Source organism: Acipenser ruthenus, chromosome 42, assembly GCF_902713425.1.
Source record: "Acipenser ruthenus chromosome 42, fAciRut3.2 maternal haplotype, whole genome shotgun sequence".
In the NCBI taxonomy this organism is placed as follows: domain Eukaryota; kingdom Metazoa; phylum Chordata; class Actinopteri; order Acipenseriformes; family Acipenseridae; genus Acipenser; species Acipenser ruthenus.
This window is the reverse complement of record NC_081230.1, coordinates 8,576,758-8,594,700: the sequence shown is the minus strand read 5'-3', so window position 1 is coordinate 8,594,700 and position 17,943 is coordinate 8,576,758. Positions and strand designations below refer to the sequence as shown.

Here is a 17,943-nt window from a genome sequence, read left to right as displayed (position 1 = left end):
GAAGATGAAAATATTACAACATGCACCAGGTTGTGCTTTTCAAAGGGTAATAATGGCAAAGTGAGCAAAGCATTGGGCCGCAGCTTGGACAGGGTTATGTCTAGTTCTGATACAAAGCTTGGTTTGCACGCAGCAGTCATCTGGCCTGTGTGGTGGAAGACACACCCATTATGACATCTTGTGCAGCTAAACCAATCAGCGAACGGGGGCGTATCCTGCGGGCACTGTGACACCACGTGGTGATTAAATACCCGAGTGTCTGCGTTGGAGAGTCGGGCATAGTGATTGGTGCGTATTAACTTGTAGGCTCGTATTATTAGCAAGGGACAGGACTATACCATCACCAGACATCGCAGATCACAAGCAGAATGGCGGCTCCAAAGAAAGTGTGCATTGTGGGGTCGGGCAACTGGTAAGCAGGGTTATACTCTACCCACCTCCACCCCGTTACTGTAAACATACTGCTCGGAAAATCAACAAGTTCTTTAGCTTGCATGCAGTTGCGCTTCTAATTATACATTCACGGTCAGTGTAAAACCAATTCGTTTCTAATATATGTATTTAAAAAAAATAAATAAATAAATTTTGCAAATATGCGACAATTTTGATGATGCTAGTGCAGTTAAAAAGAAAAGAAAAACGTGTTGGATCTCTATACATTATTTTATAGAAGCGTTATTATCCGGGCGTGGGTCTTAGCAAACAGTTCAAAGCTACAGGTCTGTCTGTGTGCAAACCGGGATGCATGAATTATTAACCCTTTTTATTGACCACTGACCTTGCGTAGAGGAGTCGTCGTGTTTACAGCAAATACGAGCGCTGCAGGACAGTTTCATTGAGAAAGGGCTTGTTAAAACCAGGCAAGCGCGCTTAGCATTTTATTCTGTAGAAGATCCGAACGTGTATGTTTTGGGTTGCATTCTGTTTGGCATAGTTTTTGTTACCGAGGTTCGGTCGGGTGTAATATTAGTAATATTTTTGTGGTTAATTATGAATAATATAAATAGTGTCTTTAACATTGTACAAAGTGATTATTTGTATTAACCACTTATACTATAACAATAACTTACTATAACTTTATAATGAGCCCGTTCAACACAACATAGCAAAGCATAGTTAAGTATTGTAGCTGTGTAATTCTGTAGTTGCTGCGGTAACATGTGATGCATGCATGTGTCTGTGGTGTCAGTGTTTTCAGAGAGAACGATTTTCAATTCCTGTTTAATTCCTTCTTCACGCTACACTCCGCGCCAGGTATATATATATTTATATAATCAGCAGGCTTCTGAGTCCAGCGATTCAATTCACCCTCATTTTCCAGTATTGCATTACCCAGGTTGAAAGTACATGAATATATTTATAAGGCTTTTAAAAGCATGAAAAAAAAGCCACTTTTAGTGATTCAGATATTGCTCTTCTCGACTGCTGCAGGAACAGTTTCATGAATATCTATCAAACTGTACCTCAGTCATCACAGGGATGGAAATAAGGCTCCTCCTATTGCATAGCAGTGTGTTCCACTCCTGGTTTCACTAAGAATTTAAAGGAGACACACCCGAGCTTGTTGATTATACACAGTGGCTGATCAAGCTGGTAGTAAAACCTGGAATGGGTGAAAGCGCTATGCAACAGGAGTCTTGCTGTATTTCCACAGTATTTAGTTTATTATTCATGGGCTCTGTCAAAACGGTTGTACAGCTGTGGGCTAAGAGCATCGAAGGACAGGTGTGTGATAAGTGAAGCATACAGTTATGAGGGGTTATTCCCGTGGAGGGGACTGTAAATGGGACAGGACGATGCTGGCACTCAGAGCAGGCATCTCGCTTTGCAAAAGGGTAAATGCCAAGAGCGAAACCAAATAGCCAGGCTGTGTGAGTCTGAGGGAGACAGCTAACACAGGGGTGGTGTGGATGAAGGGCAAAGGTAATTATTACTGTACCACCAGCCAAGCTTTGAGAGAGGGAGAGAGATTAAAATTAGAAGCAGCGTGGAAATGCCAGCTGGGTCCAGCTACCTCGCATCGCAGGCAGACTAACGAGGGCCCGGGCCAGGATTTCTGTCTGGTCTCAAGCCAGTCAGCGATGCTCCTCCTCCTGTTTCTTTTGAAATGGCTGGGCCAGGGGAGAGAGCGGGTTCAGTCAGTGTCCTGCTTCTGGATTTCTCATATTCCTGTGCTTGCTGTAGATTGCACAGTGGTTTTAATGCAGGCCTTTAGAATTATAATCTTTCTTTGTGAGTGATGCAAAAATGTCCTACGAGTGAGGGAAGACATAAGCGCTTAGGGATGATAGCATAGTCTTTACTCACAAATCATTATTTTTTAGTTCCCCTCAAAGAGCCTTTGTGTTTTCTGTTTATATCATGTGCAATTAATCTTTTTTGATTAAGTAATTTTTCATATGGATTCAATCATTGCCATTAAGTGGAGGGGCTCTGAATTCAAAGAACCCTGCAATACAATACAATACGGGTGTCGTGTGTTTCCCAACAGGGGCTCAGCGATCGCAAAGATTGTAGGCGTCAATGCAGCGGCGCTGGACAAATTCGACAAGACGGTCAGGATGTGGGTCTTCGAGGAGATGGTCAACGGCCGGAAACTGACCGAGATCATCAACACTGACCACGAGAACGTCAAGTACCTGCCCGGGCACAAACTGCCCCCCAATGTGGTAAGTAGGGACCCCCACAAACTGAACGCGTCACCATGCAAAGCACTGGTGTCTGCTGCTTCGTTCGTATGCACTCTGGTCTAATCGGATCATTCTAGCTCCCTGTTCGAGGAATCCATTCCCAAATCCTCTTGTCTGTATCCTGCGTGGAAGCCAGTTTGGAGCTGGGATCGGGTTGGGAGGGGTTTAATGAGACTGAAGAGCACACAGGTTCAGAAACAAACAGTCAGGGAGCGCAGCTTCATGTCCTGGCTGTGCGAAGGCACTGGTCTGGGGATTCTGGAGGGAGCATTGGCTCTGGTGCTCCTGCAGGGTAGGGAAGCAAAAACGGCATTATTTCCTAAGATCTGCTAAAGAAGAACGTTTTGTCAATGTTGCTGCTTTCCCTGTTAGTTAATGACTGACGGAGCGGAGAGAGGAATGTGACCTTCGCACCCACAGCCTGTGATGGGAGCCCGTACAGGGCAACGGTCAGTTGGGTGAACGGGGTCAGCACATGGTGTGCCGACTGTGATGAAACCTGTTTCGGACATTTTGTTTACAAGAAGTCACTCAGCACCCAGTGAGTGGATGTTGTCCCGGTTGAGTTTCCCAGCCACCTCCTTTTGCCTGAGTTTCAGAAGGGTATATCTTGAGAACCCCAGGTCTGGTTTTGTGAAGCTGTGTGTCGTATTGAGAATGCTGTTCTGTGCGTGCTGTGGGTGCGAGTCATGGGGATCGTAATGCAAGACTATGTCTTTGTCCAGGTGTTGTTTTTATGATTGAGCATTTATATCTAGTGTCTTTAAAAAAAAAAAATACTTGTTGCTTATTCCCACATTTGGGATGTGTGTAATAACTGGTTGTAAAATGATTTAAATAAATAGTGTGTGTGTGGGGTGTGATTCACCCTCTCTCCTGTAGAGAGCAGTGTTGTGCTCGTGTAGCTTCATTCCTGTGCGGTTTCGCCCTCCCTCCACTAGGTGGCAGTGCCCGACGTTGTAGATGCAGCAAAGGACGCCGATATCCTGGTGTTCGTGATCCCGCACCAGTTCATCGGGAGGCTGTGTGACACCCTGAAGGACAGTGTTAAGAAGGACGCCATCGGAATCTCGCTCATCAAGGTGGGAGAATCCGGGATTGATTTGTACAGCCTGCCGCGATCGGGATCTCGGGGCCTGATTAGAAATCCTCATTGAGAAAGCATGCAAACAAAGCACACATACATTTCAGGACTCCCCGTTGCATAGCAGTCTTGATCCACTCCAGGTTTTACTGTGCGAGAGCTGCTCCTCATTAGACTGCTTCACAGTTGATAATAGTACTTGGAGATGGACCACAGTGGGGGTCAGTCAGGTAGGGTGTGACTAAGCTGACGGCAAAACCAGGAATGGTTGAAACAGTTCTGCAATGGGCGTCTTATACTTAAAAGTGAAATAACTGAAAGAAATGTAATGGTGTCTCACTACTCTCCTGTCCACTGTCTCACTCTCGCAGGGTGTGGACGAGGGTCCAGAGGGTCTCAAGTTGATCTCTGCTATTATTCGTGAGAAGCTGGGCATCGCTGTGAGCGTGCTGATGGGGGCGAACATCGCCAACGAGGTGGCGGAGGAGAAGTTCTGCGAGACCACCATCGGTGAGGAGGGGCAGGGGGCGGGTGGGTCAGGGTTTATAACTGGACAGCAAGTGCCCTAACCCCAGGCAACACAACCCCCCAGGTGTGGGGGCTGACTGCTTGGTTCGAATGGTTTAGTGAGTGGAAGGGCTAACCCTTTCTCTCCCCCGCCTCCTCCTCCTCCTCCTCCTCCTCTCTCCCAGGCTGCAAGGTAAAGGAGCATGGAGCGCTGCTGAAGGAGCTCATGCAGACTCCCAACTTCCGCATCACTGTGGTGCAGGAGGCTGACGTGGTGGAGATCTGCGGGGCGCTCAAGGTGGGTCAACACCTCCCCTCTCCTCTCTGTTCACAATGTGATTGCACGAGCGTGGTATATCTCTCTCTAAGTTCGGTTCTCTCCTCTCCACCTCCCCCCAGTTTCTCTCTCTCTAACCCCTTGCCCTATCCCCCACCTGTCTGTTCAGAATGTGATTGCAGTGTCTCTCTCTCTCTCTCTCTCCCTCTGTTCAGAATGTGATGGTGTCTCCCTCTCTCTCTCCCTCTCTAACCCTTTGCCCTCTCCCCCACCTCTCTGTTCAGAATGTGATTGCAGTGTCTCTCTCTCTCCCTCTCCCCACGTCTGTTCAGAATGTGATTGTAGTGTCTCTCCCTCTCTCTCTCCCTTTGCCCTCTCCCCCTCCTCTGTTCAGAATGTGATTGCAGTGTCTCTCTCTCTCCCTCTCCCCCTCCTGTCTGTTCAGAACGTGGTGGCAGTGGGCGCCGGGTTCTGTGACGGTCTGGGTTTCGGTGACAACACGAAGGCTGCTGTGATCCGGCTGGGTCTGATGGAGATGATCTCGTTCGCCCGGCTGTTCTGCACCGAGGGGCCCGTCTCCTCCGCCACCTTCCTGGAGAGCTGCGGGGTGGCCGACCTCATTACCACCTGCTACGGGGGACGCAACCGCAAAGTGGCCGAAGCGTTCTCCAAAACAGGCAAGGTAAGCAGAGGAGGGGGATCGGGCGAACCAGGAGAGTACTATCAGCCATTCGTCTGATTGAAGTTACAGTGACACAGTAGCAGAAATTCAAGGTTAGATTCGTCTAGTGTGAGTTCGTTTTAACGAGAGTTGACTGTACAAGCTGGATCAATGCTTTCCTCCCCCAGTCTATTGAAGAGCTGGAGAAGGAGATGCTGAACGGACAGAAGCTACAGGGACCGCAGACTTCAGCCGAGGTGCACCGGATCCTCACACACAAGAACCTCGTGGACAAGTGAGTGTGAGCCGGAGTGTGAGTGTGAGTGGGCACTCTGCACCACTACTCCAGCACTGCATTACAAGCAATGTCAACACAGTGGATTTGAAGCCAGCCAGTGGTCTGATACAGTATCACACAATACACGATTGCAATAGTTTGTATTTGCCATTGTGCTACCACTGCTGGTATAGCAAAATCTGAAACATCTACCGTTTTTTCCCCAATGCCTCCCTCCTAACTCTGTCCCATTCCCCACTCTCCCTCTCCCTCCCCTCTCCCTCTCCCTCTCCCCAGGTTCCCCCTCTTCAACGCAGTCTACCAGATCTGTTACGAGGGACGCCCAGTCAAAGAGTTTATCCAGTGCCTGCAGAACCATCCCGAACACGTGTAGCCCTGGACCGGACCGGAACCAGAAATCCTGGGGGGAGGGGGGAGGGGGGAGGGGGGAGGGGGTGGGGCAGACACCTGCCTTAAACGTTCTCACTTTGTCAATTGAAAGAAACTGATCTAGCATTTATTTTTTTTAAATTTTATTTTAAATCGGTCATTCTGGCTACAGGCATACAGCACACTGCAGTGCGTTGCCTGGGTACTGACACTATTTTACAAGCCCAAGGTAATAAAGATATAGAGGGTGGTGACTGGTTACAGAATCACAGGGTTTGATTGGTTGAGCTGGACCCCCTATTGTGATGTCACTCCAGCAGTGGAGCCCATGACCTAGGACAACGTGGACCTTTTTTGCTCATAATGCCCTGAAAGTATTTTGGTATAATTTTAGCGTCGCCTCCTCCCTTGCGATGCTACTGCCCCTGCTGTTCCACTATTGCCTTACCACATTACCGCTGAAGATCATTTGCATCATTAACTCCGCCCAAAGAATCTTCTGCTGCACGCGAGCCAGGGCTGTGACATCATAACGAGAGTCTAATCAACCAATCAAAACCCGAGAAAAACTAAGAGCTGTCGTCCTGCTTGCCAGCCAGGCTGCACAGACTGTGCTTGGTGCCTTTTATTTCTCTGTGAAAGGGGGTAGAGAGTTTAATTCAGATTCCAGAGTGCCTTAATAGAACTCCCCAAGCTCGGGGCTAAAAAGGGGGCGTGTTCAGGATCTTGCGTCTATTTCTATGGCAACCGCACGACACGTGAAACGTGTGCGTTGTGTATGCACACCACAGGCCAGGGCATCCCAACCCTGATCCTGGGGACCCCCTGTGTCTGCTGGTTTTCATTCCAACTGAGCTCTCAATTACTTAACTAGACCCTTAAAAGGGCAAATGATCAGTTCAATGAAGGGTCCAGTTGGAATGAGAATCAGCAGACACAGGGGGTCCCCAGGGCTGGGGTTGGGAAGCACTGTCCTAGGCTCTAGGAGTCAGTTGCATAAAATAAATCAATACCCTAGATAAGGGAAACATGATCCTTATGTGTTAAATGATCTAATGTTTATGCAACCAGCCCCAGGGCTTGAGGGAGCAGTAACGTGCACCTTGTCTTTATTGGTCAGCCCAAGCACCTGGTCCCCGCCCCTTGCTCGTTATTGGCTGTCCCTGTCTGTGCGTCTCAGTTTCGTTCAGTCCATTTCAAGAAAGCAACGTCCCAGATGTGCACACAGTGTCTGGGTTAAATTGTTCACAGTATGTACACACACACAGACAGCAAGCCGGCTCACGAGGGCGAACCGAGACACGATGACTGTTAAACCACGGAAAAGAAAATACCTTACTGCAAACTTTCAGATTTGAAATAAAACTATTTTCATGTAAACACCGGTGTTTTGTTTTTATTACCTGTGTGTGTGTGTGTGTGTGTGTGTGTGTGTTTGTGTGTTTGTTGACCGCGTGTGGACACCACTGTGGTCAGCGATCTAACCCAGGCCATCTGATTCTGCACCGGTCATTCACAAGCACTCTTAAAATGACAGCTAACAGCTCTTAAACTGTGCAAGCGACAGTATCATGCGTCTGTTCCTGTTTGGAGCATATACTGCAAGCTTGCTCATTGATTTGAATGGTGACGGTATTCAAATCCTGTCCTGTTTAAATCAATTGAAGAGACCTAGTCTGTGAGTGTGGTTTGGAAACTCAATACCCCAACCTGACCTAAATTCAATGCTGTCTAGTCTCCCTTCTCTGGGAGGGGAGCGGCGACAGGATTTGGTGCTCTATTAATATGGTAGACTGTAGAGTTTGCACAAACTGTTTTAAAAATTCTAGAAAAAAAAAAAAAAAAACGACCGAAGTAGATATTCATACAACTCTCGAGTTCCAAAAGGTATAACCTTTCTATTTGTCAAAAAAATGCTAATCTTACAATCAGCAAGAAACTAGGCTAAAGTTGCATTGAAAAGTTTCACAGGGAAAACAGGCACAGAGTGCTGACCTCACGTATCCTGCTAAATATCTGGGATACCTTCTGGGTCGAGGCTGCTATTAATAAACCCGAGTAACGGGCAAAGGTGAGTCTGAACCTGGCAGGACTGTCCTCTGTCTCAGGGCTGGACCTGGCGGGAATGTCCTCTGTCTCAGGGCTGGAGCTGGCGGGACTGTCCTCTGTCTCAGGGCTGGAGCTGGCGGGACTGTCCTCTGTCTCAGGGCTGGACCTGGCGGGACTGTCCTCTGTCTCAGGGCTGGACCTGGCGGGACTGTCCTCTGTCTCAGGGCTGGAGCTGGCGGGACTGTCCTCTGTCTCAGGGCTGGACCTGGCGGGACTGTCCTCTGTCTCAGGGCTGGAGCTGGCGAGACTGTCCTCTGTCTCAGGGCTGGACCTGGTGGGACTGTCCTCTGTCTCAGGGCTGGAGCTGGCGGGACTGTCCTCTGTCTCAGGGCTGGACCTGGCGGGACTGTCCTCTGTCTCAGGGCTGGAGCTGGCGGGACTGTCCTCTGTCTCAGGGCTGGAGCTGGCGGGACTGTCCTCTGTCTCAGGGCTGGAGCTGGTGGTCTGTCTGCCGTCTGCTCTCCCTGGATTTCAGTGTATCCGCTGGTAACTCACTGCAGTCAATGCATTATTCTGTATTTTAGATTTACTTTAAAGAATATTATTTTCTATTTTGGTTGTAAAATGATCTCAGGAAAACCCTAATTATTCTGGATGACTTGGCAAGCTCTTAAACAGAAAGGGGACGGAAAAGTTTTAAGTAGTTTTTTATTAGAAGAAATACAGTAAAAAGGGTTTAAGAAAAACTAACAAAAAAAAAACCAAACCCCCCAAGCACGCAATCGCTAACACGTTTACATTCTACACTTTCACTGAAAGGCTTCTTCGGTTGTTTTGCATGTAATACGATTTAAAAAATAGCAAATATAGTAATAACAATAAATTCAATTTTTCTTCTTATAATGTTTCCTTCCATTTGATACTTTCCAAGGCAGCTGGTCATATTAAAATATATTACTACATACAAAGGCTGATATAAAAACAAGTACAACAGAATATATTAAAGTTTAGACTATATATAATTTTTGGATATTTGGATTCTGAGCAAAAATACATGGATTAAGCTTTACAAAATAGGACTGCATATTACAACAGAATATATATATAGTCTAATTTATTTCAGGAGTGAACTATCTTGAAGCAAAGAGGAATGAATTCCTAAATCGTTTGCAATCTATGATTTTGCCAATGCTGATTTACGGGTCATCCTATAGTTCTGTGATGGCCTTGAGCAGGATTCATTTAGTTTCATGGAACGAGGGGTCTTCAGAAAGGGAGGACCATGACCATGCATGTTTTCTGGATATCGAGTCTCACTTCTGGGGGTTCCAGCTCCAACCCCTCCACCACCCAACCCTGTCCCTGACCCAAAACGTCTCCGCTCCTTACCCTTGCAATGACCCTGTTCAGGGTCACCCAGTTCCCTAATCCTTCTCCCTATAGCTCAGTGGCTGTCCACACAATAACTCTAATCCCGTTCCAGGCACGTACACACACAGTCACACGCTATCCTACATAACCTGTGCTTGCATCGACTCCTCTTGTGTAAGATTATCTACCCCAAACTCCACCACAGGAGAAGTTAGGGCTAAACCGAAACTTGTATAACTCCACAAAAGATGGACTTGAAACTGCTGGTCTTGTCAGATACACACACAGCTAAAGACAGGCTAGGAGTGCAGGGAGCACTGGGGAGAGGGGCTTTGTTTAGTTAGGGTTAGGGTATTGCTGAGCATGACTCCAGAGTTTTGTGCTTTGTAAGAGATCTCTGGTCACCTTGGTTGGTTTTTAAAGCGTCTGTTTGAAGTCGTGGACCTCTTACAGAACCGTGAGTGAATACTCATGCCTTTGTGCACTGGGTAGGAGGTGAACACGCCAGTTTACTGTCCGTCAAAAGAAAGTGACATTGTGCAAAAAAAAAAAAAAAAGCTAAGAAGTCATTCTAAAAATAATAATAATTAGAATACCAACAGAAATGTTTACATATACTGTAGACTAACACTTTGCCTTCTATTGCATTGGAAATACAAAAACCAGAGTAAGTTACAAGACACAAGACTTGTAGTCGAAAGGTTTGTCATTAAAACGGATTGCGTTTCTTTTTGCATTTCGCTGCATTGGGTGTTTTTATTATTGGTAATCGATGACCTCTTGAACTGCAGTGCCTAGCGGTCATGCTCAGTAACAGCACTTGAGTGACAGTGCTCACTTAATGAATGCACCCTTAAGTGAGCATGAACACTCAATTGTTAAATGTTGAACGGGACTCTGAACAGCACGTTTTGACAGGTACGGTATCTGTAAAGAGGGACCCGGCTCTAAAGCATTCTCTGATATTCTGGATCAAGCTGAATTCAAAACCGACCTGGCTACCTCCCTCTCCCTCTATAGTACAGTAGGTGTGAATCTGGGGTATAAATATGGTGGTGCAGGAGAAAACATGTGGACGGAGAGACACAGCTTCCTCAAAGCCCTGCCCTCTCTCACACCCCCAGGCTCCCCCTCTCTCTCTCTCTCTGAGCCCCAGGCTCCCCCTCTCTCTCTGGTCCCAGGCTCCTGCCTCCCCTGGCCTGTCTACCTGCGGTGAGGCCCCAGCATGACTTTGTTAATGAAGTTGACGATGGCGGACGCTGGCTGCTCAGGGTCGAGCTCAGCGAACAGGTGGCACACATTCTCCGAGGCGCTGCCTTGTTTCTTAGCAATGAAGCCGAACACCCTGAGAGTGAGAGAGAGAGAGAGAGAGAGAGAGAGAGAGAGTGAGAGAGAGAATGAATATTAACACCTTCTATAACAGGGAGCACCGAGGCACAGAATTACAGGTCTGACTAGCGTTCTTAAAAAGGTACAGTCTGTTAAGCCCCCACCCCACATGATTTATGTTCTAGACAGTGTCTTCCCAGAATTCCTTCTCAAGACCCTCTATGCCTTACTTAGGTCCAATGTTCTCTAAGAAATCGGAAGGAAAGAAAGCTCAACTCACTTGGACGTCGTTCCGTCAGGGTTTGTCCACCTGGAAAACAAGGGAACGGACAAAAACAAATGAGGAAGAGTTTTATATTCAGGAAACACAGTGCCATCCTGAAACAGAGGCATTCTATCAGCCATAGGAGATGATGGATCGGTTTTAAAACACTTTACTGCAGTCTAATTAACTCTTATTTCTACAGCGGGTACAGCGGCTAACACCAGCGAGTGTACTGGTCAGGGTTCTGCGCTTACCTCCTGTCCTGCGGATCCACATTGCAGAAGGTCACACTGCTGACTGGGTAGTGCCGTCTGAAGAAGAGTCTGAAAACGGAGAGGTAAAAAAGGACAGGAGTGAGGAAGCGGAGGAGGAGGAGGAGGGGGGGGGCCTAACAAACATTCCTTCAGAACTGCACAATCATGCTTGTATTTCTGAAGATGTATCTGATGCACAATTATTATTATTATTATTATTCATTTCTTAGCAGACGCCCTTATCCAGGGCGACTTACAATTGTTACAAGATATCACATTATTTGTACATAGAATTCCCCATTTATACAGTTGGGTTTTTACTGGAGGAATCTAGGTAAAGTACCTTGCTCAAGGGTACAGCAGCAGTGTCCACCACCGGGGATTGAACCCACGACCCTCCGGTCAAGAGTCCAGAGCCCTAAGCACTACTCCACACTGCTGCCCTCGTACACGTGCTGCAGTACACGTGCCTGACAACTCATTTCACTAAAACTAATCCAGGTTTGCAGAAATCCGCTCGCCTGGTCTGATATAACATTCTAGAAAATCCAGCTGGGTTTTGCAGTCTGACTGGTTTGAGACTAGGGGTGTGCCGATGCATAGATTCACACAGTGAACCGCGATTATTTTTCCGCGATTGTGTGTATGTGTCTGGTGTCTGTGTTTGTGTGCGACAGAGCCTGTCTGTGTGTCCTTGCCTGCGCTGGCTGTCCGTCAGTGTGATTCCCTGCATTGACACTTTGAAATGCACGACGGTTGGCGCGGGCCGTGGGTTGCGTGAGTACGTGGCGGCCGTCGCCTTGGAGATGGCCTGGGGTCCCGTCAGAGACTCCGTCTCCACCGAGTTCAGGAGCAGCACGTTGCAAGCTGGGATAAAAAAAACAAAAAAACAACAGGTCACCTTCCTGTTAAACACACCAAGTAGTCTGCAGTTAGACACACCTTTGTATTAGGCTGATTTCAGAGGCTTGGACTACCTTACCAAGTGAAACCAGCCATTGGGTTGGTTTTGAAGCTAGGGTGTGTTCTGTATATATATATAAAAAAAAAAGCTTTGCATATCTTTCATTATCATTAAAAACGCTTCGGCAAAATTCTAAATGTTTAAACCCTAAACTATCATCATCGCCCCCTACTGGACGCCGTGTGAATTGCGCCCTACCTGCCCCCAGCTTCAGCAGGTCCGCGGCTGTGCTCATGTTACTGGTTGCGCTCAGCTCCTGGCTCTCCCCCATGGGATCTGGAATACAAGGGGTTAAAGACGACGCTATTTTAGTGACTTGAATAATATTGCAAGTAAAAGTGCCTAGTGCTGAAGAATGCCGTTCTAGTGATACTGCGCCCTCTTGTGGTTGGCATGGTTCGGTGCAGAGAAATTCAACAGTGAAAACTCAAAGGTGACTGTATACTGCACTGTAACTGTTACCCTGCCCATCACAACTCAGTATAGCTGAAAGCCTAACCTGGATGCAGCTGAGTTATGGGTGGTGTGGCATTTTTTTCACTTTTGTGGCTTCAAGCTTAAACCAGAACTAGTTTTTCAGGATGCAGCGCTGAGCCGTGTGCGAGTCAGGGTGTGTTTGGAGGATCGCTGTGGGAATACGCACCCTTCTCTGGGATCCTGAGCTTACAGGGCAGGGAGATGGGAGTGATAGAGTGCTGGTACACCAGAGCAGACAAGCTCCCTGGAAGAGAGAGCAGAGAAAACACCACAGCTATAGCGTTGACAGTGCAGCAGACACGCTAGGAGTCTGTTTTAAAAACACAACACAATTAGACGCTACTGTAGATGGACCATGAATTCAGCCACAACGATGGAATGGGCTTTCAAAATCCTGCAGAGCCAAACCAGACATCTAGCAGACCTAGAAATGTGTCACTGTGGCTTTCGTGTACTTTAATTAGGGTGACCATATCCCAGGTACTGGTTTCTCTCTGCTTTAAGACAAGCAGGACTACAAGTACCACAATGCATTGCAGTGCGGTATTTAAAAAAAATATATAAAGACAAATCCTGGAGAAACGTGCAATATCAAGGATGGAAATAAGACTCCCATTGCATGGCAGTCTGATCCATTCCTGGTTTTCCTAGGTGCTTAACAAGACACATCTGAGCTTGTTATCTTGAGGCTAATCAAGCTTGTAGTAAAACCTGGAATTGGTGAAACTGCTATGCAATAGGAGTTCCCATCCCTGTATATGGTCATCCTCTCTTAAAAGGCAACGCAATTTTTTGGGAAGTCGGTCTCTCGCAGTGCAGTGACAGATGACGTTCAAAAAAGTCACTTTGCCCACAGAGCACAACTTTATCTAAAGAATTCCAGCTGGTGTTGTCGACACAAACTCTGTGGCAGCCCCCCCCTCCTCTCACCGAAGTGAGGCTCGTTCTGACAGCCCTTGATCTTCACACCCTTGGGGCCCGTCTCAATCAAAAAGTGCCTCACCAACTGCTCCAGGGGGTCACCTGACAAGAGGAGAGCACCAATCAGCAGCGAGCACAAACAATGCACATTGTAATTATAATACAGCATTGGGCATGAGACAAGCTGGATGTCATGCTTGGTCACTCTGAACTCGAGGAGATGAAAATGAGCTTACACAGCACCCCGTACTATATTTTATATGTTGAAGAAGAAGAAGAATTATGCAGTTTCAGATGTCATCTCATCAATATCAGGTTGCTACTGTTTATTATCAGGTTTGGCGTAGACTTGGGGTTGGATGTTTTGTGTTGAATCGATTAAGGGCGAGGGTACCTTTGCTGCCCTGAGCGCTGGCGCTGGGAGGAGGCGTCGCCACTTTGAGTGCCAGCCCGTACGCCCCGTGGAAGGAGTTGCTGTCCCGGATCAGAAAGGCTCCCGGCTCCTTCTCCCTCAGGAGAGCGATGGCTGCACAAGGGGCAGGAAACAGGGGAGGGTTCATAAGGGATCGCATCTGCTGGGTATTATTTTAACACTCCCATTGCGTAGCAGTTTGAGCCATTCCAGGTCTTCCAGTGAGCTTGAACAGTAAGCCAGCCTTGTATGCACTGCGTCTAATTTGAACAGCAAGCTGGAATGGCTACACCTGCTCTGCGAATGGGAGTGTACTAAGTTATATGGACAGGAATAAGGGAGTGGCCAAAAGGATCGAATGAGACATTGCCTTACACTACTGGAAGAAGGCGGTTGTATTAAACACAGTCAAATATCAAATGGAAGATAGCAATCATTTGTGTATAATATAATGAACTCATGAATTTGTTTTTTGTATAAACATTCAATTTCAAAAACAATTCTTTATTCGCACAAAAGCTTGATGGTGCACATGGAACCGGACCTACCTTGGTCCCGGGAGATGATGGGCTTGTACCAGAACCTGGAGCTGTCCTGCACAAACTTGGCGCTGATGGGACTGACGATACTGACAGTAGAGTCTGGCTCCGCCTCCCTGACCTCACCCTGATCCAGAGAGAAGGTCACATGGTGCTGATAGTGGGCGGGGCCGGGGGAGTTCCGCATCGCTGACGACCTCCCATTGGGCGAGCCTGGGCCGGGTGACCTCTCACCGAGCGTGGAGAGCCTCCTCTTCTCAGGTAAGGGGGGCTGGGGGTCCGCGAGGGGTGGGGGGATCGTGACGGCAGTGTACCCCGTGTACTGGCTGGGAGTCGGGGGGTTGTGCCCAGCGTAGTATGAATTGCAGATGGGGAAGGAGGGGGTCGAGGAGTGACTTTCAGAGGGGCTCCCCTGGCAGGACGGTAAGGGGGAGGAGCCCTGGACGCTGACTGTGCAGGGCTGCAAGTGTTGGGGTTCGGATCCCAACATCAAGCGGCGACCCAGCGTTGCGAACCCGGGGATAGGAGGCTCATCTTGGGGTGACCTTTCCGGGCTTCTTGGGGCTGGAGAGTGGGGTGCAGAGCTGGGATGAGCAGGAGGGGATGTGGGGGGAGCTTGGGACTGGGGTGCAGGGCTAGAATTGGAAGGCAATCCCTCCGTTATAGTCCTGTCAGGGCTTGTTAGGGAGGGGTAACCCCTGTGGGACGCGTCCCCCACTGCAGTGCCATTGACATGCAGAGAGACTGGGGAGGGCTGGTTTGGGGGAGAGTCGCAGTTTGAGCCTGGGGCAGCAGGGGGACAGACCGATGTGGGGAAGCTGCCTTGTGGGGTGTGGGATTGAGGGCTGCAGCGAGGTGTGGCGTAGGGGCTGACTGTGGTGGCCTGCAGTGCGTGGGACTGAGGGCTAAGCGAGGGATAGGGATTCCCAGCTCCATTGGGGGTCTCACCCAGTGACCAATCTTGATGGCCGTTGCTGGGCGGTGCAGGAGGGGCGGGGGGAAGGCTGTAGGTGGTCCGAGAGTTTGGGCTGACTTGACGGGCAGGGGAGGGGTGGGGTTTGTTCGGGGAACCCCCAGGAGTTGTGGGAGAGGCCTGGACAGAACTGGGGTACCCCACAGGGGAGGAAAGGGGGCTAGCAGAGGCTGGCTGGTAGACGGGGGGAGATGGATGATGATCCTGGCACTGGGGCTCGGGGAGGGGTCCCCGATATTCTCTGTTCCGAGGGGGTGAAGGTTCCACAGCCCTCCCTGGCCCCTGCTCAGTGATATGCTGCTCCTCTTGTGCTTGGCTGGGGCTAGAGGTGGAGAAGGGGCACACAGGGGGAGGAGGGGTCAGTAAAATACAGTGTCTGGAAAGAGGATTAGACCACTGGTTGCAATCCGACGTCACAAATTTAAATTCAGAGCATCCCACCACAATCCGTAAAACAAAAATGATTGAATTCAATAAACCAATTATTACGTGCAGTGCAGGGAGAAACAAACAACTTGAGACCTCTGCAGGGCTGGCAGTAAGACTCCCACTGCAAAGCAGTTGGATCCGTTCCTGTTTTTAAATAAGACACAGATGAGCTTGTTACCTATACACCGGGGCTCATCAAACTCCTAGTAAAACCTGGAGTTGGTGAAACTGCTACGCAACAGTCTTATTTCCATCGCTGCCTCTGCGTTCATGTCTTCAGTCACTTCTTGGTTATGTCTGCATCCCTCCCCCCCATTGCGTTTCCTCTCTACCCAACCCAGGCCCTGAACAGAGTGAAGGATCGCAGGACACTGCACTGTACCTGTCTCGGCTCTGCAGGGGGCTGCTGGAGTGCACGGGGGTGGGAGGACCAGAGAGGTCAGGGGGCGTGGAGCAGATGATGCGAGCCTCGCGGTGGAGTCGACGCAGGGTGCCCTGAGCTGCGGAGTCACGCCAGGCCACACTGTCCACCGGACCACCGTCTAACCAGGGGGAGGAGAGAGAGGAGAGGTTGTTTCAGTGCCAACTTTAATTTATTAATTTAATTTAAATTATTAGTTTCTTGGAAACAAACAAACATCCACGCAAGAATCCGTTTAAACCCAGTCTGTACCTGCTGCTTGGCTGTCTTGCGGAGCGTGCTGGAACTCCCTTGGGGGGGCGCTGCTGCTCTCGGGGGGTCCTGGGGTCCTGGCAGGCGGAGGTAGGGGGGAGCTTGACTGGGACCCATACCCCCGACTCTCCGCAGTAGACAACGTGCGGGCTGGGGGCACGGCCTGGTAAGGAGAGTAGGCACAGGGAAGCCTGGGAGCCTGGTACCCTCCACTACTGTACTTCAGCTCCGGACAGTGGGCAGAGTGCGGGACAGGGGGCAGGGGGTCAAAGGTAAATGCGGCGACCTCGTGACCCTGCGGGGAGTGGTGATGGCCGTAGGGGTCAGCCGGCATGATCAGAGGGGCCGCCTGGGGCCCGTGTGTGGCCCGGGCCCTCCTGTGCCAAAGCTCAGCCTCTCTCTCGCGATGAAGGCCCTCCCATTGGTGGAGCTCTGCCTCCTGGTGTAGCCCTGCCTCTCTGTCCCACTGTAACCCCGCCTCTCTGTGGTGAAGCCCCTCCCAGTGTAACTCCTGGCCCCGCCCCAGCCCCGCCTCTCTGTCTATACGCAACGCGTGGAAGGCAGCTGCTGACGAGGCTTCCTCGCGGCAGTCACGGCACGGGCAAGTAGGGGGCGCCAGACTGAGGGGCTGGCCTTCTAGGATCAGAAGGTCCCTGTAGGAGGAGGGTGGGTGGGAGTGGGGGTGAGGGTGGGCGTGGTAGGGAGGGTACTCCTCTCTGCACAGCAGCCTGTGTGGAGGCAAGTCTGGAGGGGGGTACTGGTACAGATGTCTGCCCCCCTCGGAGTAAGACCTGTGCAGGTAGCGCTGCGGTGGCGACTGCTGGGGCGGCTGGCTCTGCTGCCTGTCCCACAGCGCGTCCTGGCGGTGCAGCGTGGCACGGTGATGGCACACCTCCAGGTGGCCCCCATTCCTCTCCAGGGTCAGCCCGTTGTGAAGGCAGCAGCCGTTCTCCCGGCAGCTCTGAGACCGATACCCAGTGCGGCATGAGCAGGAACGGCACAGCCGCAGGGGCCCCATCCTCTCTGGCTCCCCATCATCCAGGATCGCCGTCTCCCTGTCCCTCTCCTCCTCCTCCCCCCCTCCTCCTCCTCCTCCTCCTCCTCGCACTCCGATGCCCCCCAACAGCCGGTCCAGCTCCTCTCTCTCAGCCCGGGAGGGGGGTGCAGGGCGGGAGGGGGGCTCCTCGAATCTCTCGGTGGCTGCGGAGGAGTGGCCCGAGTCGCTGCTCGCGGACAGCAGCTGGCTGTTCTCGGTGCTGGCAGGGCTGCCGTTGGGGGTGAGGGAGCCAGGTCCGCGCTTCTTCTTCACCTGGGCGTACAGGCTGCCGTCCAGAGGCCCCCGCGTGTGGGAGATATCTGCGGGGACACACAGAGTCAGAGAGGGGTTCACAAACACAGGCG

The 17,943-nt window shown here is 50.0% G+C and overlaps 2 protein-coding genes across 4 annotated transcripts in view; one reads left to right on the top strand and one right to left on the bottom strand.

Moving 5' to 3' along the window:
- Positions 1 to 245: 245 nt before the first annotated feature.
- LOC117966971 (glycerol-3-phosphate dehydrogenase [NAD(+)], cytoplasmic-like) lies at positions 246 to 5,937 on the top strand. The gene is made up of 8 exons (XM_059011564.1): positions 246 to 412; positions 2,492 to 2,669; positions 3,632 to 3,772; positions 4,146 to 4,284; positions 4,467 to 4,579; positions 5,004 to 5,240; positions 5,408 to 5,514; positions 5,794 to 5,937. The coding sequence occupies exons 1-8, from the start codon at positions 369 to 371 to the stop codon at positions 5,888 to 5,890; spliced, it is 1,056 nt and encodes a 351-aa protein (XP_058867547.1). The 5' UTR covers positions 246 to 368; the 3' UTR covers positions 5,891 to 5,937.
- A 2,689-nt stretch (positions 5,938 to 8,626) lies between these two features.
- The window catches only part of LOC117401045 (tensin-2-like), a 40,352-nt gene continuing 31,035 nt past the window's right edge, over positions 8,627 to 17,943 (bottom strand). For all 3 annotated transcript variants that reach the window (XM_059011554.1, XM_059011556.1, XM_059011555.1), the window contains exons 18-28: positions 16,543 to 17,898; positions 16,252 to 16,411; positions 14,477 to 15,762; positions 13,911 to 14,042; positions 13,526 to 13,618; positions 12,762 to 12,839; positions 12,317 to 12,394; positions 11,853 to 12,021; positions 11,155 to 11,223; positions 10,916 to 10,945; positions 8,627 to 10,651 (exon numbers count right to left, since the gene is read on the bottom strand). In XM_059011554.1, coding sequence (XP_058867537.1) covers positions 10,510 to 10,651; positions 10,916 to 10,945; positions 11,155 to 11,223; positions 11,853 to 12,021; positions 12,317 to 12,394; positions 12,762 to 12,839; positions 13,526 to 13,618; positions 13,911 to 14,042; positions 14,477 to 15,762; positions 16,252 to 16,411; positions 16,543 to 17,898 — 3,593 coding nt within the window. In that variant the 3' untranslated portion in view covers positions 8,627 to 10,509. The remainder of the gene's footprint in view (positions 10,652 to 10,915; positions 10,946 to 11,154; positions 11,224 to 11,852; positions 12,022 to 12,316; positions 12,395 to 12,761; positions 12,840 to 13,525; positions 13,619 to 13,910; positions 14,043 to 14,476; positions 15,763 to 16,251; positions 16,412 to 16,542; positions 17,899 to 17,943) is intronic.

Excerpts from the sequence above, each read along its gene's own strand:
- LOC117966971 (XM_059011564.1), top strand. The coding sequence starts at position 369 with ATGGCGGCTCCAAAGAAAGTGTGCATTGTGGGGTCGGGCAACTG. Across the intron at positions 4,285-4,466 it reads GTTCTGCGAGACCACCATCG|GCTGCAAGGTAAAGGAGCAT; the intron begins GTGAGGAGGGGC and ends CCTCTCTCCCAG. Across the intron at positions 4,580-5,003 it reads AGATCTGCGGGGCGCTCAAG|AACGTGGTGGCAGTGGGCGC; the intron begins GTGGGTCAACAC and ends CTGTCTGTTCAG.